Source organism: Cavia porcellus, unplaced genomic scaffold (assembly GCF_034190915.1).
Source record: "Cavia porcellus strain 051 isolate PalLab524CR breed Dunkin Hartley unplaced genomic scaffold, mCavPor4.1 scaffold_4, whole genome shotgun sequence".
Classification (NCBI taxonomy): domain Eukaryota; kingdom Metazoa; phylum Chordata; class Mammalia; order Rodentia; family Caviidae; genus Cavia; species Cavia porcellus.
This window is the reverse complement of record NW_026947487.1, coordinates 57,764,745-57,786,202: the sequence shown is the minus strand read 5'-3', so window position 1 is coordinate 57,786,202 and position 21,458 is coordinate 57,764,745. Positions and strand designations below refer to the sequence as shown.

At 36.9% G+C, this 21,458-nt stretch overlaps 1 protein-coding gene across 8 annotated transcripts in view; it reads left to right on the top strand.

The window, feature by feature from the left end:
- Fto (FTO alpha-ketoglutarate dependent dioxygenase) overlaps nt 1-21,458 on the top strand; it is a 420,563-nt gene that overhangs the window by 197,743 nt on the left and 201,362 nt on the right. For 5 of the 8 annotated variants that reach the window (XR_010046924.1, XM_013141485.3, XM_063247098.1 and 2 more), the window contains 3 exons: nt 3,140-3,283; nt 9,925-10,002; nt 12,123-12,242. Coding sequence is in view for 7 of the 8 variants with exons in the window: in XM_013141485.3 (XP_012996939.1) it covers nt 3,140-3,283; nt 9,925-10,002; nt 12,123-12,242 (342 nt within the window). In the remaining variant the exon portion in view is untranslated. The remainder of the gene's footprint in view (nt 1-3,139; nt 3,284-9,924; nt 10,003-12,122; nt 12,243-21,458) is intronic. The other 3 variants (XM_023560595.2, XM_013141486.3, XM_013141484.3) reach the window with 2 other exon arrangements.

Here is a 21,458-nt window from a genome sequence, read left to right as displayed (position 1 = left end):
GATATCTGCATACTGATTGTAATTGCATATGGATAAAGAATCACAATGAAAATAAAAATAGGTTTAGGTGGTAGGATTACCTTTTTATGTTAAGATTTTAAAATTCATCTTGTATTTTTGCTTTGAATAGTAGTAGGAGGAAACTGTTTTCCTCAACACTGAAGTTATTATTCTATGTAAAGTTATTGTATTTATAATATAATTTATTGATTGTATTTAAAATAATTATTACTGATTCTTGCATAATTATTTTTGAATAGCTAGTTACTCAAATAGTGTAAAATTCACAACTACTACCTAAAGTTTGTCTGTGTTTCTTCAAGCCAACTAATTCCTCCTTCCCAGAAACAGTTTTCATTTTTATTATCTTTTGTGTGTGATATTGCACATAATGGTAGCTTATTCTGTACACTATTCTATACTTTTTGCTTTGTTTCAGAAATTTTGATGATAACTACTCATCAATACATAATTATTTCCTTGGCATGGGCAATGGCAAAAGTTGGTTTTTGTTGTTACTGGTTTTCCTGGTTTTTGGTACTAGGGATTAATCCCAGGGGCATCATGCATAGATCCCATGCACACTAGGCAAGCTCTGTACCACTGAATTACAACCCCGACCTGGCAAAGGCTTTTAGATGGGACACCTAATGCACAAATCAACCAAGAAAAAATTGAAAAACTGGACTTCATCAAAATTAAAAACTTTTGTACTTCAAAGAACACATTAAGAAAGTGAAAAGAAAACCCACAGAATGGAAGAAAATATTTGCAAATTATGTGTTTTGTAAGGTATTTATGTTTAGAATATATAAAGAATTCTTAAAACTCAACAATTAAAATCAGAAATAATTTTGGTTAAGACACTGAAGGTTCTGCATAGGCGTGTCCCAAGGAAGGTGCAAATGGCCAAGAGTCCTGTGCAAATCACAAAGTATTATAGAGAAATGCAAATGAGAACGAGTTTACTCCCATAAGGATGGTTAGGGTAAAAAAAGATAATAAGTGTTGGTGAGCTGTACATACAGAGGAACCCTGTGCAACACCGCTAAGAATGTATAAAGATGCAGCCACTTGGGTAACTAGTTGGGCACATCCTCCGAAGGTTAAATACAAAGTTTCCCTATCATCCAGAAATTCAGTGCCTAGCTTTATGCCCAAGTAAAACTTGTATATTACTGTTCACAGTACCTTGATTTGTACAGGCCGAAAGGTGGACACAACCTAAATGTTTATCACCTGAATGGATAAATAAAACGTGGTATAACCATACAATCAAATATTTGGCAGTATGACAGACTGAAGTGCTGATACATGCTGCAACATAGATGGATGATAAAAGCATGCTAAGTCTAAGAAGCTAGTCATAGGAGGTCATGTTGTGTATGATTTAGTTTATCTGAATGTCCACAGTGGACATATATATGGGCATAGAAAGTAGATTAGTACTTGCCCAGGGCAGGAAAGATTGGTGGACATGGGGAAAAGTGAGTGCTAAAGGACACAGAGTTTCCGTTTGGTGTAATAAAATTATTGTAAAATTAACTGTAGTTACAATTTCACAGCTGTATGAATATATTGAAACACATTGAGTTGTATGCTTTAAATTGTTAAATTTTATGATATGTGAATTGTATTTCAATAAAACTGTGGCAAAATGAAAAAGAATTAAAAACCTAGGAACAAACCCAAGTCTGATCATAGTCTTATATCAAATAAAGCTCTATGTATTCAGGAAGAATTTTACTTTTCTCTTTCCATTTCATTGGCAGCAAATAAGGTTAAAGTGTAGTTCATTTAAGGGGTTCCCAATTGATGGGAAATTTAGGTTGATCCCCTCTTTAGCTAAAATAAGTGGCCACACACTTACTGAGGGTTACTTTATACTTGGAAAAGTAAAGGTTCGAGGAGGACAATGTTCTAGGCAGAATGTCATTTAAAAATTTGTTGTTGGAGGGACTGTGGGGCTAAAGTGAGTGAAAATTCACCTCTATTCTTTGATTTCCTTTTGCATCAAACTGAGTTCCCTGCCCTTGTACTCTCAGTAACCTGGGATCATCGTATTAAAATATGTATTAGTCTAGCTTCTGGTTTTTTGGCACAGAAACTTTTTTTCCCTAGCTCTTAGATGTCACATTGTATAAACTGGCAATAACTATGCAAGGCTTTCTATACCAGAGGATTAGCCCTCAAGGTTATTTCCAAGGGCTCAGTGTAAGTTATAAATATGAAAATAAAAATATCTTAGAGCTGCATTTCCCTCATTGTTTCTATATGTGTGTGTGTGTGTGTATACACATCTCCTTTATCATGCTTTTTATCATTCTAAAAAAGTCATGTAATGATGGAAACAAATGGATGCATACTCCATCTGCATCATCCTCTTCTTTTCTGACTTATGGTCATTCCAGAGAGTTTTTCCATTTGCCCTCTGTTTTGTTTCAGCAGACTGAGGGGATGAACCAGGTATCTGTGTGCTCCCTGACTCAAGTATTAACTCATGCCTTTGAATGTGCTCTGAGAGCATGAGCCACATACTCTTTATTATTTGAAGAATTTATTCTGCCAGTGAGCACAGTTGCCTAGTGTGATTTTTTTCTTGCAGTAAACGGGAAAACGATTTTTTGCCTTGTGTTTATAAACTTCAACACCCCGCTACCCTCAACCCCCAGTCATTAATGTTCTATTTTGAGTGCTTTTGAAATTGTTCCACAGTTTGGCTGCCTTTCTCTCCTTTTGCAACATAAGATAGACTTGATATAAAATCAATGTCCTTGACTTCTTGGTTAATATTATTCACCACATAATCTCTCTCTCTCTCTCTCTCTCTCTCTCTCTCTCTCTCACACACACACACACACACACACACACACACACACACACACACCAGATGGTCTTCTGTTGCTCACTGTTTCGTTAAACATAAAAGGTCCACATAATGAAAGATTACCAGCGAGCTGGGTGGCCCAGGTGAGGCTGAGCTTGCAGCACAGAATCCAGGGAGCAGGCCGCTGGAGTAGTTCCTGGGCAAGGGAGTATGGGCTGTGGGGACAAAGGTGAGTATGAAAAGCCTTCGGAAGAGTGGCCCAGTTGAGTGTGACTTGCACTGTTAACCCTGATTGCCGTTGTGTCTTGGCAGTGCTCTACAGGAACCTTGGACTATATTTTACAGCGCTGCCGGTTGGCTGTGCAGAATGTCTGTGATGATGTGGATAATGGTGATGTCTCTTTGAAATCCTTTGAGCCTGCAGTCTTGAAGCAAGGAGAAGAAATTCACAATGAGGTGAGGACTTTCAAGAGCTGTGAAGGATGTGAGATTCAACCCTACTTGTAAGCTAACAAATTAATCTGTGCGAGTTGCATGCTGGTCTAAGATAAAAGACTGCAAAGTCCGAGGTGAAGTACAGGTTATTACAACAGTGGCAGTAGCCAGAGGCTCAACTTTTTGTTTGATAATTCTCTGTCTTGGTTCATTTAAACTACTCTAGCAAAATACGGTATGTAGGTCAGACAGCAGCATCTAGACAACAGGAATTCTTTCTCACGGTCCTGGAGGTGGGATCAAGATCAAAGTGCTAACAGGTATAGGTGTCTGGTGAGGGGTGTTTCCTAATTCATAGATGGCACTTTATTACTGCATCTTTATATGGTGGAAGGGACAGCTAAGCCCCCTTGGTCCTCACTTACAAGTGTTCTAAGTCCTCCCAATTCATTGTCACTTCCCAAAGGCCTTACCTCTTATTAATATCACTGTGGGGATTAGGATTTCAACATAAAAATTGTGGGGACACCAATATTCAGACCATAACTGTTCCTAAGTTTCTGTTTCCACAGTGTCATGCAAAGTGGGTCATATAACTTGTGCACCCAAAGGAAGGGACCTTGAGCTAAGGTAGCTTGTGTCTTTGTGAGAGGTAGTAAGCACATCTGTCCTTTGTTATAGAAGAAGATACTGTTTTTACATTGAGTTCTAAAGACTAACCTGTCCTCCATTCTGGAGAGGAAGCTCTGGATTTTCCAAGGCTGTTTGCTATCTGAACATCCCTGCAATGAGTATCTGAAACACAGGCCCTTCAGGGCTACTCACAACACATGCAAAAATACAAAAAACTTAGCACAAATAGTCTTCCACAAAGGACTGAGAATGGTCCCAGAGAGCAAGTGACAAAATTTTGCCATTTATTTCAGAAATTAGTTGCATTTATCTGCAGTCTTGTGAGTTCAGTAGCAGTTGAAGATTACGTGAGTTACTGAGTTTCCCAAACTTATTATACTCGTTAATATTCTTTCAAACTTATTATATCTTTGGGCTACATATATTGTTAACTATTTAACTTTTTTTAACCTCTTTTTTTGTTTGTTTGTTTATTTGTTTGAGACAGTGTCTTGCTATGTAGCCTAGGCTGGCCTTGAACTCACTGTGTAGCCTAGGCTGGCCTTGAACTCAGGGTGATCCTCCTGTCTCAGCCTCTCAGGTGCTTGGGATTATAAGCCTAACCACCTTACTTTTTATATAAATTAATTTCTTTAAAAAGCAAACTTTGGATAAAAAAGTTGTGGTATTTCTATACAATGGAGTATTATTCAGCTATAAAGAAGGATCACATTGAGATATTTATCAATAAATGGGCGCAGCTTGAGACCATACTCATAAGTGAAATAAATCAGTCCCGCATGTATGAATACCGAATAGTTTCCCTAATGTAAGTAATGATTCAAATATATAAAAATATGTGGTAATCATGATTCCCCATTATGTGGCCTTGAAGCCTTATAAAATTTTCACTTATTAATTAGAAAGGCTTTATTCTGGGCTTCTTGATATGGAAATATTTGAAGCTATAGTATATGAAGTTTTATCCAAATATTTCAAGGAAAAAGACAGACACTCTGGTAACTACTATTAAATCGGGTTATTTGGTGGTGAAGCACGAAGTTGCTGAAACAGTCATGCTTTGACCTCTATTGTTATATTGTTATGTCCTGTTTCAACTCAATCTCTCCCTTATTCTTTAAAAAAATTATTTAGTTAATTCTTATGTTTGTTTTAATTAAGGGGAAAATTAAAAAAATTAGGATATATAATAGTAACTCTTTTTGATTTCCTATTAACTTGTTTTGAAGTCCTGTAATACTCCCACGATCTTGTTTAGACTGATGAGACTCTGCTCCATTCTGTGCGATAGTATCAAGTTTGAGGGTATAGGCAACTACTTTGAAGACAATAAGATTCACTAAGATGCCCATTCTGGTTTGACTATTGTCTCCTTTGGAAGTCCTGTAATGTTTACAATGCCTAAGTTTTATTGGTCTTGTTCTCTACTGTTTTGTCCAACTTTATAATATCTAATGAGATGGACAATTCCTTTTAAGGAAACAAGAGACAACGTTGATAACCATTGTTGATAACCTTGTACTCTGTTCTACATCATGTGCTATGTCTATCCTTGGTTTTGACTGACAGCTTTGTTTTGCCATATTTGACTTTATTCTCTCCCCCCCCAAAAAAGTAATAAGAACTAAGGAGTAATAAAATCCAAAATGTGTAAATTTTGTTGTAAAAAAGAGAGGGGGGAAAAAAAAAGAGCTCTAATGGATATAACAGCAAGTGTGTTTAGGGGTGTTAAATAGCTGACTATATTAATGTTTTTGGATCATTGAACACAGCTGTTTGCAGTCTCTCTGTTTGAATGTCCACTTTGTATTCTTTGATACTGTGATTTGAGCAACTATTTCCAAGATGATAATATGTAATCTATTTACAGATGATTTCTTACTGTTATGTTTTTTTTTGTAGTTCTGTATTATGTGTACCCTTACACTGCTTTGTTTTGTTTTGTGTTTTTCTCTTTTTCCTCTTAAATAAAATTAAAAAAAAATAAAAATTAAAAAAAAGCAAACTTAATATTGCTGCTTTATGTAGAAATTCACAATGACTATCCAAAGGAAAAAAATAAACAAAAAAATACAGCCAGTGAAACAAGAACGGTGTTTTTATTTTGTAGCAGATTCCTCCTGTGGAGAAGGCTCTAATCAGATAGACTGCTTTCTTGGTGTTAAGGGAGATCCCTGGTTATGGTCCACAATTTCGTAATTTTTGAAAAATTTTTTGAATTCTCCAGTTCAAAGGGATAGATTTTGTGGTTGGTAAATTATGCGTTAAAAGAAACCTTGATTTTTTTGCTTTTAGAAAAGCAAGATTAACAAAGGGTGGAAATGTATTGAAGAGTGTCACCAGTGGAGACTTTTTCTTTGATATAATCAAAATGATTGATGGACAATTTGGAATATAAAATATGTTTGTATTCACCTCTTCAATAAATAATTACTGAGCATGTACCAGGCACTCTCCTGGGTAAATTCGCACAAGTTGTTAAAGAAAAAAGATATTTCAGTTCAGGGAGGGATGATAAGTAATAAATACAATACATTGGTAAAGTATATAGTATGGTCCAAGTTGCTAAATGCTACAGAAAAAAAAAAAAAAAACAGAAAGTATAGAGATTAGGAAGACTAGTAGAGAGTATTCCTATTTAAAAGATGACTTGAGCAGAGGTTTGAAGAAGATGAAGGAGTGAGTGATACGGTTATCTGGAGAGGAGCAGTTTGAACAGAAGGACACTGCACACGCCATGAGGTTGAAAGTGCCTGGTGTTCACAGTGCTTCAGAGACAGATCGAATGGAGCGAGTAAGGCTGCCAGTGTAGGGGATGAGATCACAGAAACAGTATCAGGAGACGGAGGAATGGCAGAATTTATAGGTCCTGGGAGACCTTCGTAAGGACAGGGACTTTCCTTTTTACTATGAAGGAATTAAGGAGTGATTGAAGGATAAATAATGTCTGCCCTACAATATCCTTTTATAGCCTTTTAATATCCTTTACAAAGTATTTAATCTCTTGTGAGTGTGCTTTACATTTCTGAAACATTGTCACAAGGCAAAGAAATTCTGCTTGTAGGGGGAATAGTAACCATCTACAGTGCTAAGCTGAACCCAGGGCTGGCTCTCTTTTCTTCATTGTACCTAGGAAGTGCTGCATTCTCTGTCATCAGTCACTCCGGAGACATTGTTGATAGGTCAGGTTATGGGAAAGATACACAGTTATGAGCCTCACTGACCTCAATGAATTATATATACCTAAAAGGAAAGTTAAGTCTTCTCCTGTATTTGTGGTATAGAAATCTAGAATTTAGTTATTTCCTTTTCTTAAAACCTCAAATTTTTAAGAGTCAGGTTAGCAGATTGGGTGCTGTCTTTAGTATGCATATGGGCTATTTTATTTTGCTGTGTTTTCTGGTCTTCTGTGACTGTTGTTTTGTTATCATCAGAGGATAGGGGAAATCTGTAAAATTATACTGCTTATCTAAGAGAAAAATACTGTCATCCAAATCTTTCTGTTTGAAAAAGTGACTGGCTGCTTTTGACACTGTATACTTTAGGGAGAGTGGAAAGAATTGTATCAGAAGCTTTAGCCCTTTGAGCCTAACCTGGGTTGAACAGAGAGAGAGGTCTTGAATCTAAATAGCATGTGTGCCAGGCTTCATTGCCATCTACCATCTTTGATTCTTCAAGGTCATCTCCTTACTTAAGAATTAATTCCATGTGTCAGGGCACACCATCAAATATTGTTCTCCTCCCATAGTACTGGCCTGGGATTGATCACGTGCATGTTTGCTTTGTCCTGTGTTCACTGTTAGATGAAAACACAAATGTCCATAGTAGATACCCCAGTTTCTTATTTGCCTTTCTCTCTCTTCAAGGCCATGTGCCTTTGCTAAAGTAAAGTATAAAATGAAACTCTTGGTTTTAAATACTGTAAACTTTTAGGCTGTCTGGATTTAGGAGTGGCTTGTTTTCCTTGTCTAGAATGGGTTCTAACTAAGTGCTTTGGGAACTTTAGACTTAGAAACTGAGTACCTTTTAAAGTATTTTTTTCCAGTGTATGATGCTTAGAAAAAATTTATGTTCATTCATAAGTAGAAACTTCCTCTGTGTTACCAAATTGTATTTTCTTTTTAAAAAATAGTAAAATGTGGACTCAATCTCTTTTAGTATATTTCCCCTGGAAGAATACATTGTTTAGTAATATTGGCTGGGTCTTATTTTCCTTTTACCAGACCTGTATCTTCCTAACACTTCCATGAAAGGATCTTCATAGGGTATCCCTTTGTAGATTAGGTCTTAGTGTCTCCTTCTGCTCTAACCTATTTTCAGTGAAATAACTTAATTCATTCACTATAGTGAGACATTAATTCTAAGGGATGTGTTCACATATCTCATGCAGGTATTATGTTGCTGATCTGGGATGAAATCAAGAGCCAAAACAAATGTTACAGAAGAAAAAGAGGTGCTATTTGCTCACCTGGAGGAGTAATGGAGTTAATTTACAACTATGTGGTCATATAGTTAGTGTGTTAGACATATATTTTGAAATCATATAGGCTTTGCTTTGCACTACTTGAGTGTCCAGTGACTTGCGTTCAGCTGTTAGATGAATCCTTTTCTTTCACCTCTTCAGATGTTGTTTAGGTATTTCTGGAAGGAAGAATTTCATAGTTGATCACTCTTTTGCCTGTGCCATTGTGAAGGTAGATAACGGAAAGCTGGTTACAGAGATGGTTTTCTGGGTCACTGCCATGAACCTAAAAGTACTGTGATCTGTTTTCATCTTTCTCTGACAATGCACAAGATCAATTAAAATCTTGCAGGGTCTGGAGAGCGTCAGTTTACGTTTTAATGCCTGTGGACTTTAATTCCCTTTGGGGTGTAATTGGCTCAAAAGATTGGATGATGGTGAATTTTTATTACATGCATGTTAGATATCAAGGTGTTTGGTTTGCAAATGTAAAAAGACTGTGAGAAAACCTCAAAAGAGCTCCTCCATGATGTTTCCTGTTGTTCTTGTCTTCAGGGACCTACAACTCTCTTGCAGTGGTTTCTGACTTCTAGTCTGTTTCTGCTCCTGACAGCTTATCTCTCTTAGCTGTGAGCCTCCTTGAGGGGACTTCACTCTGGGAAAGGGATGAAGACCCAGTCCCTGTCATGCTTAGAACTTGCTCAGTCAGATACTATGGAGGGGCTTTTATTTATTTATTTTAAGCTCTGAAGTAATAAGGCTTCCATTGTATTCCAAGTGCTGACCCTCAGATTTTCCTGCGAAGTCCACCCTGCAGCTTTCCTTCCTATCCTCCCAGAGTGTAGGCGGAAACAAAATTTCCTTTTAAATTCAATCTCTGTATCAAACAGCTGGAAATATTTTTTGGCTTCCCTACTTAATTTAAAAAAAGACAACTGCTTCTTTTGGCAATGGGAGAAACAGTAAAGGCATTTGATTTAAAAAATTGTAATTTTTTTAAAACCAATGCATAGGAGTGAAAAAGGCAATGGAGTTGAAAAAAATGCATGCCCATTGGATTCGATGTCCATAAAGATTGTATCTCATGGGCCATGCTTCAATTCATGAGTAAATTGAATTAGCAGTAGGTTTTCAGTGTTAGTTTTCTGGGGAGCAGTAATGGGAAGGGGTAGGCATGAATTCATGTGGATATTAAAATTTTTCCTACTCACAGAATTTTATAACATTGTGAGATGCTTGTAGACATAGTTCTAGGTTTCGTAGTCTTGGTTAGTCTTCCCAACTAGTTAATACCTGACATAGTGATTAGCTTAGTACTTGATCCTCACCACAAACTTACATTAATAATATGTAATTATTCCAGTTCTTCACTGATCTAGAGCCCCTTTTATTTCTTGTTGGGTTGTTGCTGTTTTAAAACAGGGTCCCTATGTAGTTCAGGCTGGCTTATAACTTGTAGTGATTCTTCTGCCTCAGACTCTCTGGTGCTGGGATTACAGGTATGTGCCTCTGTGTTCACCTCAGAGCCCTATATTCTTAATCCTGACAGTCTTTGCCTCAAATATAGGTACCTAGAGGAAGGAGGAAGAAGAAGGCAGTACCTATGAAAATGGACAAGACTCTTGATTTGTTCTTTCACCCAATGGTAAAGTCCCCAGATGTGGCCTTCTCCTTGCTGCTCCTTTTAATTTCCTGAAATCTGGACTTCAGTGTACCCTGAAAGGTCGAACAAGCTCAATACATATGGTAATCTATTTTACTTCCTGGGTACTATGGCTGTCAAGATTTTACATTTTGTCCTCTTCAGTAGAAATAACCAGGCCAAAGATTGGAAACCTTTTAAACTCTCCTTAATATAGGGTTTGATGCTTTCCTGATAGGCCATTCTAATAGTGTGAACAAATTTCCTATGAAATCCATGAAAAAGTATTCATTTTTTTTTCTTGAAATAAATGTTGTTAGACCTGTATCTTCCCCAAAGTTTCAAAATATTCAAGTTTATTTCTGTTAACTACTATCTTTTTTTAAAATTTTTTTTATCAGTACAGGGGATCAAACTCTCAACCTCGCACTTGCAAGGCAGGCACTTATCCCGCTGAGCTAAATCCCCAGCCCTAACCACTATCTTTTAATAACATAGATAAGGCTTAGAAACTATTGTCTTAATAATGCTTACGTTCCTTTTTTTTGTTTTGTTTAAACAGTTTTAACTGAAATCACATCTGCATATCAAATGAACATTTCGTTAATGTGAACCAAAACATTTTCATATGACTTGGCATTCTCCAGTTTCTTATTTCAGCCATTTTTGCCATTGTTAAATCTTTGCAAGTTGCATTTGTTTGTCTCATGAAAGTTCAATATGGATAAACAAACAAAAAAATTCTTTGTGGTAACAGATGACAGTTATAATAAGTTGGTGTGTTTGTGTATGAAACATTATCACCTTGGTAAAGCCAGACAACCCAGCATGAGGCTATGATTGCTGTACATTTGTTTAGCGGGCAGAGGTAGAAAGAGTTTAGGATAAATGACACTATACTTTGATGGTAAAAATTTGGTTTTTAAGCGGAAGATGCGTGACAGAAGATATGAAAATAGAGAATAATTCATAGGCTTCCAAAGTGTTATTTAGCCTCTTTTGTGTGTATGTGTGTGTGTGTGTGGCGGGGGGAGGTATTATTTCAATTGCAAGGGGCAGAGAAGTGAACCTGAACTGGCTTAAGTAAAAAGAGCTTCAGGAATAACTTGATTAATAGTCAGTTGACATCACTAGGACCTGATTTTTATCTTTTCATGTTTTAGTCAGTTACCTCCTACTGTGTTAGCTTCCTTCTTCCCATTTGATAGTACAATGGCTACAGTCATTTTCCTGTGTCATCTGGTAGGCTTGATACACACTCTGAGTGAACACTCACCTAAATCCCTACCCAAATCTAGTTCTGTGACTAGAGAAGTGGGATGGGCTGATTGTCTTAGACCTGGGTTTCCAGTTCTACCTCTAGTACTGGAGCCGAAGCTCTACTGGGACCACATGGAATGAAATTGAGGAAGAGGTAGCTCGGGGTTACCAGATGCATAGTAAAGTTTGCTAGAATAGGAGGAGTGCTGATGTGGCAAATGATAAAAACAGGTCCACAGAGAGGAACACAAATTATAGATACCTTTTTTCTCTTTACCTGTGGGTGTTAGCTCTAAGTTGACAAGTGACAATTTGAATGAAGTTTTAGGTTAAATGTATGCCTTCATAATTGTTTGGTCATATGGGCTAAGGTGATCACCAGCTCTCACTGGCCCATGAACAAGTTCTTTATTTTAAATCTAAACAATTGCAAATATTACTCTTAATATGTCTCTGTATCTTGCTCTTTAACTCAGTCTTTAATAAAGATGTTTAATAGAAGCGTTTAAAAACTGTCTTTCTTATAACCCCTCCACTGTGCTTGTACTTTAGAATCCCAGTATTTGTTGTTGATTGGCTCTTGTATTTTCCGCACATCTGACTAATAAATGTGATTGAAAACCCTTTCCTGGCCACAGCAGATTGTCACTCTAAGGCCTCAGCTTTAAGATTATTCTCTTCTTGGCTTTGTAGAAATGCTCTGGAGATGCCAGGGTATATTGGGAATGGTCAGGTCAGGCTTTTCTCACCTTTTTCCACTCTGGTTATTAAGTCACCAGAGCAGAATTGAGCGAGGAAATCACTGTCCTTGCTTATCTATCACAAGGACATTGTAACCACCATCTTCTCTTTCTGGTCCACAGGTCGAGTTTGAGTGGCTGAGACAGTTTTGGTTTCAAGGCTGTCGATACAGAAAGTGTACTGACTGGTGGTGTGAGCCCATGACTCAGCTGGAGGGGCTGTGGAGGAAGATGGAAAGGGTGGTAAGGATGTGAGGCTGGGAACTGTACATTATACAAATCCTCAGCTGCTTAATTTGCATATATAAGTGCATATGTAATTATTCCAAATTATTGAGTTATGTTATTCTTGGTAAAGTAATGAGATCAGCCAGGATTTGTCAGTACAGCCATAGTTTAGTTCAGTGAACATTTTTTGAGAACAATCTATGTAGAAGACACCATGTTAAACATGGACTGGGAAGTGGCAATGAGAAAAGTTCATCAATAAATATTTAAAATTCATTTTCATTTTTTTATGTACCAGGCACTATTGTAGGAGATTTTCCTGCATTAACTTGTAAAATTCTTACAATGATCAGATATGGAGAAACTCTTGTGAGCCTTAATTTATAGATGTGAAAACTGAGGTACAGAGAAATTAAATGCTTTACCCAAGTCCCCGAGTAAGTGGCACAGCAAAATTGATACCCAGGCAGCCTGACTCCAGATGTGGACCTCTTAGCCACCATGATCCAATAGTTTTACAAGGAGAAAGGCATGCATATCACCAGGTATTGTGCTACCTAAAATGTAATCCTGTAATAGAGGTGTATTAGTCAGCATTCTTGTGGTAGAGACACAATGCCTAACACTCACAGCTTAAAGGAGGAGACATGTAATTTGCTCACAGTTTCAGTCCATGATTTCCTGGCTCCAAGGTACAGACATCATGGCAGAAGGGTGTGGTGGAGCACAGTTGCTTAGTTCATGTCAGTTGGAAAGCAGAGTAAGATGAGAGAACCAGAAAGGAAATGATGAGAGACCAGATACAGCACTTCTCCATGCCCCACCCAGACAGAGCTAGGAGTGTGCTCCACCTATGCCTGGGGCAGATCAAGGCAAATCCCCACCCCAATCAAGTCAAATCCCCACCCCAACCACCACAAGAAGTTTCACACACACACACACACACAAAATCACAGTTTAGAAAAGAGTATTAAAGATCACTGAAACTAAGACTGTTGTGAAATTACAAATGTGGCTTTTAGGGATCACATATGGAAGGTGCATTAGATTTTTTGAACTGTACAACAAAACAAGTGAGGAGGTAAAGCTTAAAGAAAGGAGTACAAAGGAAACAAAGCAGAAAGCCAGTAGACACCACAGTTAGGTTGTAATTTAAACAGTAGAAAGCACAGCAAAACCTTCCATGATACTTGTTGAGGACCAGACACTAGTCCTAAGCATTTTCTGCATAACTGATTTATGATAAACCCATGAAGTCAGTATTCTTTTCTACTGCTTTTAAAAATAAGGAAAATGAAGCCCAAAGGGCTTATGTAACTTTCCCAAGGTCATTCAGCTAGTAGGTGGGGAAGTTGGGATTTGAACTCAAGAAGGCTGATTTAGGGTCCTTACCCTTCACTGTCTCCTGTCAGTCTCTAAACAGTTGGATTTGGAATGTAATGGAAAAGTGATAAAAGCCTGCTAAACTCTGGAGAGCATACCACTGTACAGGATTTGAAGTGTGCTGAGCACAATCAACTAATCTGTAGAAATGAGTAGCTGTTGCTAATATACATTTGATTTTTCAGATTGCTGTATTAAATTGTGATTGACATACAGAAAGCTGTACATATTGAATGTATATAATTAAATGAATTTGCAGATACATATACATATACCCATGAAACCATAATTATGATCTATGCTACATAAATGGAAACTTTCCTCTTGCCTTCTTATTATCATTGATAGCATAGCTTCTACCCTAATCCTTATTGTATAATAATAAAAATGTCAGGTCACAATTGTGAAAGCCCTAGTTTAAAAGTCTGTGTCAGAATTCAGAAATCCCTGCTTTCTAGACAACTCCTCAAATCTTTAAACTTTGTCTTTCTATGACTTTGTGCCTGATGAAGGAATATTACCATCTTTCTTCTAGTGAACTAATAGTATCACAGTATTGATTTCCCAAAACACTGAATATATATAAAACCGTGCATTGTGATACTAAGGTGAAGATAATGAAAAGTCCTCGTCTACTTCTTCATAGTTAGTTTTAGTCCTAAGCTAAGCCTGGGTTGGGGATGTTCCATTGTTGTGGGATATGTGCAGCTTCAGTTTCAGGGCAACATTTGGACCTCCATTATATAATTCTGATTTTGTGCATTTACGCTGGAGTTTAGCATTTCTTTCTTTGCTGAGCTTTAATTCTAAGACATCAGCTCAATTTTGAAATTGTAATTTGGCAGAGTTGTGAATTAAGATTTGGAAAATAAAGGAGGATCTTAATTTAAAAACTTTTAAATTTCTTTTGCTCAGGATTTTCTTAAAAGGAAAATCTTTGGTACTGTGAATGTAACAATGATGTGATTATAAATTCATGTACTGTATAATAAATATATGTATTTGGAAGCAGTGGTGCATTAGTTAGGAGTCTCTTCTACTTATTTTATAGCTCTCCTATGAAAAATATTAAAAGGAGCAGCAATTCTGGGAAGTTTCCAGAGCTAGTTTCCTTGTGCAGTAGTTGGTGTGGCATTCCTCAGTGAGCTGCATGAAATCAATGGCCTAGTGTCTCTCCTCAGCAGGCCTCTGGATGATCATTATCAGCAGAGTGAAGGTTTGGGCTGAGATAAAAGGGATAGTCCTTCTAAGTTAAATTTAAGTGTCACTTGAAGCCTTTTAAAATGACTTTTAGCAAATTCAAAGTAATTTATTTTAGCTATTGGAGGAGACAGAGAACACTCATTTGAAAGGTCTGTGCCTCTGTGGCTCCGTCAATTTTTGTATATTGAGGTTGCCATGGGCTTTCAGTAGCAGGCCACCTCCTACTTTTTTTTTAGTTGCAAGCAGTAGGGGGCAATGTTGAGCTGCCAGTTTGAGGTCCTGGGATGCTAGCCTTTCAGGAAAATGCATACAAATGTGCCATTAACTGTCAAGAATTATTCGTGTTGCTTCAAGTTAGCTGTAATCTCCAAGATTCCATAACACAGGAAATCAGTTGTGGGTTAACAAATTCAGCAGCAATTTAACATAAAAAGTGCAATGTTTGGTGCACATTTGGATTCTATAGAATTAGACTAATCTAGACAGCATATCTGAGTGTACTAAACTTTACTTCCAGGGAATATATTGCTCAAAATTATTATCATTTTAGACAAGTGACTCTTTGTTATCATTATTCTTTTTTTGAATTGCAAAATCACGTGTATGTTGTGGAAAGATTTCTTTAATCAATGCATTTTGTCTGTTCTGCAATGTAACATCGATCTCTTTCTGTGAGAAAATAAAAATCCTCAGGCAATATGTGCATTATTTTTCCCCTTTTGCTTATGAGTAAAGCAACCTTTGACAGCCCTTGTACCAGGGAAGAGACTTATGTTGTAATTTCTCTCTGTCTTTGTATTTTCTTTTTTTCACTTTGTGGTTGGAAGGTGTACTCAGGAAGGATACAGGAGAATGGAAAATGAGCTTTGAAATAGTTTTTCTTCCAGTAATGGTAATTGCTTCACATGTCATAACCAGTCACATATTTCAGAAAGTTTAGTCAGCTGTCTCTGAAACTCCCCCAGCCTCTACTTTCTAGTCCCTGTCCCAGCAAGCATTTTTATTTTTTAAGCATGCTGTTTATTCTCACTGCTTCTCTCCCGGAGGATAGTTTTACCCAGTGCATGCTCTTGTGATGTAAATGTTAAACCTTATATTTGAATGACATTCTGATAAAATATCACATTTTCCCTGAATATTACCTCATGAATTTATGAGCCGTTAAACCCAAAGTAATGTAACCCTTTCTTACAACCTAGAAATTTAGCTCGGCCTTTCCTCTCTTCTTTGCTTCATATGCAAGAAGTATTATAACACTGTAGTGCTATTCAAATATTTGTGTTTTTTTTTTTTATTTTTGAGCCAACCCACAACCTCCCATCAAAGATTATTATATTATGAGGAAACTGTTCAGGATAAGAGTTACCATTTGAAAGAAGCTGTATAAGCTGTGCTTTCTGGGTAAAGAGGAATATGAAAAGCTGAAATCTCCAGTGAGGTGAGGAAGTCTTGCTACAGCCAGAGATTGAATGGATAGGCCATTTGTCTCTCAGGGTCTGGTATCGCTCTTTGCAAAACTGACATTTATTTTACCTATAAAAATGTTTTAACACTATCAAATTCACAGTGATACTGAAAAGAACACTAGGTGTGGAATCCTCTAAATTGATGACATTTATTCATTTCTTTTTGACCTTATGAAAAAAAAGAAACAGAAAAAATCTGTTTGGTACAATCCAATGGAAATATTCTAGAATGGTTTCCAAAGCATTGTCAAAAGTACTGATGATTTATATACCGGAGAGAAATTTCTTCATGATTTTTTCATTGCTTTTCCTTTTTGAAGAGAAATGTAGATCCTGATCATGTTGTGAGTTTGCATTTCCTGTTCTGACAGTTGCTTGTGCTGGCATAGCAGTGTCTGTGTATAGCAAGCAGTTGTCCTTAATAACCTTTATTGACTTGAGTGGGTAGGAGCCAAGACTGGATTATTTTAATGTATCTGTTTTGAAACAGTATAAAACACAACATATAATTATGTTAGGTAAGCTATAGGCTACATTTAATTCTACCTATTTATGTTAAAATTTGGCAAAGGAGGACCGAGAGATGTGGAAAATGTGTAGGTGTTTTATTTAATAATGTAACCAGTTTCTTGCTGTTAAAGTTTTAAAAGAGAAGTGTACTTAAGAATGCAAAGGTTGTCCCTTACAAGTTATTTTTAATCGTTTAATTTCAAGATGAGTCCTTTCTCTTTTCTTGTCTCTGTGATATGCATAGATCATCTGGGAAAGCTCCTGTTCACTGCTGCGTGGATGAGTCCTCTCCAGTGTGGGTTACACGGTTGTAGGGAATGACTGGGCTAAGCAGCCGTTTGTTTCAGGAGAGGCTGAAAAAATGATCATCACATTGCTTTACGTTAAATTCATCTTCGAACATAGGAAAAGGGCTGCTTTTGCATATACTTAAGTATATCCCAAGTGCATTGCAGTTTGCTGCTGTGTTCAATTAGCTAAACTCATTTTAAACTTTCTTCCAAACTAAAGATTTTTGGGAATGAGGAGTAAAGTGATAAAATTTTTTGGTTCTTTTAACAGTGAGATCATATCCATGTATTTATCCACATATATGAAATGTATGTTTCCATATATATATGGAAATATATGCATATATCTATATATATGAAACTTATCCGTGTATGTATGTGTATTGGTATATTTCTCCTCTCCATTGCTGCTAATATTCTAAGTTAGATGTACTAACAGCATCCTGTCTTCCACTTTTCAGGATTAACATTTCTGACTTAGAAGCAGAGTGTATAAAGTAATTAATGATCCGTTGTGAGATGTCTGGTGGTTTAACATTAAGATTTAAGGGCTGAGGATTTAGCTCAGTGGCATAAGCACCTGTCTGGCAAGCGCAAAGTCATGAGTTTGATCCCTGGTATCAGGAAAAAAAAAAAAAGAGAGAGAGAGAGAGACTAAAAAAAATTAAAATTAAGATTTAAAAATTTCTTTTTTTTTGTTACTGGGACAATGCTGAGTTGCTCAGGATAATCACAGATTGGAGACAGGTTAAACAGCTCTAAGAATCCAATATTTCAAATTCTGGAGCACTGTGTTTTGAGAAATTTATGTTTATTTTGAAAAAGAAAATCACTGTTAACCATAATAGTTTAAAATCCTTGACTCACATTTTTTGTTATCTACTGAAGACTAGTTCTTTCCATTCTCTCTCTGCTCATCTAGCCACCACAGTTCCTGACAGCTATATTGTTCTATCAAAAGTAAAGGATTTGAGGAGCAGGGAGAGATATTTTACATGTAATCTAGCATGGGTTTCTAGTAAGTTGTGGCTCCTTCTTTGGTTGCTTTCTGACTTTCTCTTAGAGTTTTCTACCCCCTCCACCTTATTTGCTGCAGATTTAATAATGAATTTTTAAACCAGTGTTGTGTATCCTGTCTTTTTGGCAAAAAAATTACAATTCCTAGAGAATTCAGGCTTAAGCCTCACAAACAGAATGTGCATAGAAAGCACAAAGGACTGTGTTTATGATTCTCTTTGAAGTGTTTTTGCAACTGGATAAGGAAAATTTTAGAAACCGTCTGATAGTGTTCAGGGTAAATACTTAAACCCCTTTAGAGAATTTCACACACAGATACTGTGCAGCAGAAAAAAGGGATACTTATGTTTCTTAAAGCTGCTACAGCCTACAGCTTTGTACTTAAAGACAGAGGTGTTGAATAGAATTCTACTGAGGATACATCCAGTGACAATATCTCCAGGAATATCAGAGCAAACCAGTGGGTAGGACTTTCTGTTTTTAACCCTTACATGTGCTGTGTGAGTTGAGCTTCATTAGTGCCCAGTACTAGAATGTGCCTGGTACATCTCAGGAATGTTAAGAGGACAGACACTTGTGCTCCTTCTGTTTTGCACACAAAAGGAACAATGCCAAAAATGCAGAGGATGGGAATATAAAGTGACAGGAGTTAGAAATTCCAAGTGAAAGCTTTGTAGTTAGTATGTGTGGAGAAAAACTAGAATAAAGTTTCTCTTTTAGCCTTAATTTCATGGAACTTGGCTGAATGTTGCCAGTCTTCAGGTGTGAACACACACACATACACACACGCACTATATTCTGTACATTAAAAAAAAGATAAACAGTGTTGTTCTGTTTTTAACTACATAGAAATTGAGTTTAATGTAAAAGATATGAAAGTTTTGCTTTTCCCTAGGGTCCATGCCTTGGCAGCTGGAGTATGTTTTGAGTTGCTTTGACCAACAGACCATCATAGCACTCAGATATGAATTCAGAAACTCAGAGCCAGATTGAAGTGTCAGGAGCTTGCATTTTTCTGGGGAAAGATGTAGCATAAAACGAATGTATACCTTTTTTCATCTTTGTTTTGAGGGTCTGGTTGGTGGGGTGATTAAATTTAGTTGTTGTATGTCATTTACCTTATTACAAACACTGCTTTAATATCATATAAGAATTTCAGCTTAGAAAAATGAAGTGATTTTAAAAAGCTAATCAGCAGACCTACATCTTTGAAAAGAAAAGCAGAATTTTCAAAGGTTGCTTTGCTATTTATTTGGAATGCTATTCAGATTTTAGGTTCTTTTTCCCCCAAGTTGGTTAACAAACCACCCAAAAACTGTTACTTTCCAAAGTTTATTAGTGACAATTACATGAGGAAGTACATATGCGAAGTATCACCAGTAGTAATCTTAGTCAAGAGAGTATGCATTGTCCTCAATTTAGGAACCTTTTGGAGAGGTCATTTGAGTCTCTTATTAGAAATGCTATTACTTTCCTTTATTCATTTCCCTGCTTCCAGAATTCAGTTTCAGTCCACAAGGTAAAGGGACTTGCAACAGTTTGGAGTAAATGCTACTCTTGTAATGTTCATTTCCTGTGGGTTAAATACTTCAGCAGACAGGGCTGGGACTCTCCATATTTTGCAAAAATGTCTCTGGAGAAATGTGCTGCAAAAACCTTACCTCCTGGAGACCTCTGGGAACACATTAAGTTGGCTCTTCCATACATTAGGGTAGCATAACCATCATCTGCATGCTTCTCAGTGACATCTGTAAAATAATGATTTTTTTTAAGAAAACCCAAACCATGATATGTTGCTTTTTCTGTATTCCTGAATATCTCTGCGGTCATTTGTGGATGATATTTTCAGTTCTGTCTTTTGTAACAAATTAATTGGGTTGACTTTTTTCTTTGCATTTTCTCTACATGATCTCAGCCCATCTGAAATCACCTGTGACAGTCTGGCTTGTAAATTTTTCCTTTACATGTATAAAAACCTTAGAGACACCTTTAAATTGTTTATGTGATTGATTGACAAAATTAGCCTTCAAATAAAAATCTGGGCCATTAAGGCAGTATTCAGAATTAGACAGTGTTGTTGACATAGCTGCTTTGAGTGTAAAGACTTGCAGATGGTAGTAGATTGATGGTATATAACCCTGTTACTTAAATATCACCAATTTAAATGAGAAATTATGAACTACCGAGATATGTGCATCAGATATTCTTTAACTGATGTTGGAGGGTTAAGAGGTTTTGTATTTTATAAATGATGTAAAACTTTCCACATAATAGTGAATTTTTTAAAGGATAGGAGTGTCAGGTTATGCCAACACCCAAGATAAATTACTATTTTCTTGTTACTGGACTGTTGTATTGTGGGGCACTTGAATACTGTAACAGATAGGAAAGGTGGGCAGTATTCAGCCATCCAGTAATAAGCATCTGACACTTAGCATGTCCAACACCAAACTCTTGATTTCTGTAACTCCCCCGTTTTTACCCCAGTTTCTCAGAATTAAGTAACTGGATTCATGTACTTGCTCAGCCTAAAACCCCAGAGTCCTCTTGATTTACTAGTGAATTCAGCTCTATTTTCAAAATCTACTCATGACCTAACCCATGTTCACCACCTATAGAAATCGCCTTCTCGACCCCATAGCCAGAGTTTCTATAAATACTACACTTCAGCTCATTTCACTTTCTTGGTCCAAATGTGCCATCATGCTTAGAAATTCAGCTTCTTGCGATGGCCTGATGCCTCTGCACAATCATTCCACACATACCTCTCCTTCCTGTGCTTTCTCACCCTCTTCCTTTCTGCCTTGAGCTACTTGACTTTTTTAGAGTATACCTGGTACACTTCTGCCAGAGGTTTTGCATTTGCTTTTGCCTCTTTCTGCAATATTCTTCCTTCTGTTAGACCCATTCTATCACTTAATTTAGGTCTTTGTGTTCATGTCCCTTCCTCGGAGGGAGTTTCTCTGACCATGCTGTCTCTCATAGAGGTGGCTTGTTCATCTCTGCCTTGGTTCTTAGCACTCTCATAGTCTGCCATTAGACTGTGCACTTACTTGTCATTTGCCCACATCAGATATCATCCCCATCAAGCACCTCGTTATGATCACTTTGATTTCCCAGCTCCTAGACTTGAGTGAGTATTCAAGATGTGTTTGTAAAGAACAAACTGTGAGGTCATTGTTTTAGTCCTCCCTTTTCCTTTCACTCATATTGCTTAGCATCCCTTCTAGCAAACTCTTTTTCAGTCCACATTTTTCTAAAATACTGTCTCCTCTTTAATAGGAATATTTTTGGATTAACTCTATTTTTAAACATAGGTCTCACAATATCCCAAAATATCTTTGACTTCTTTTAAAAAGAAA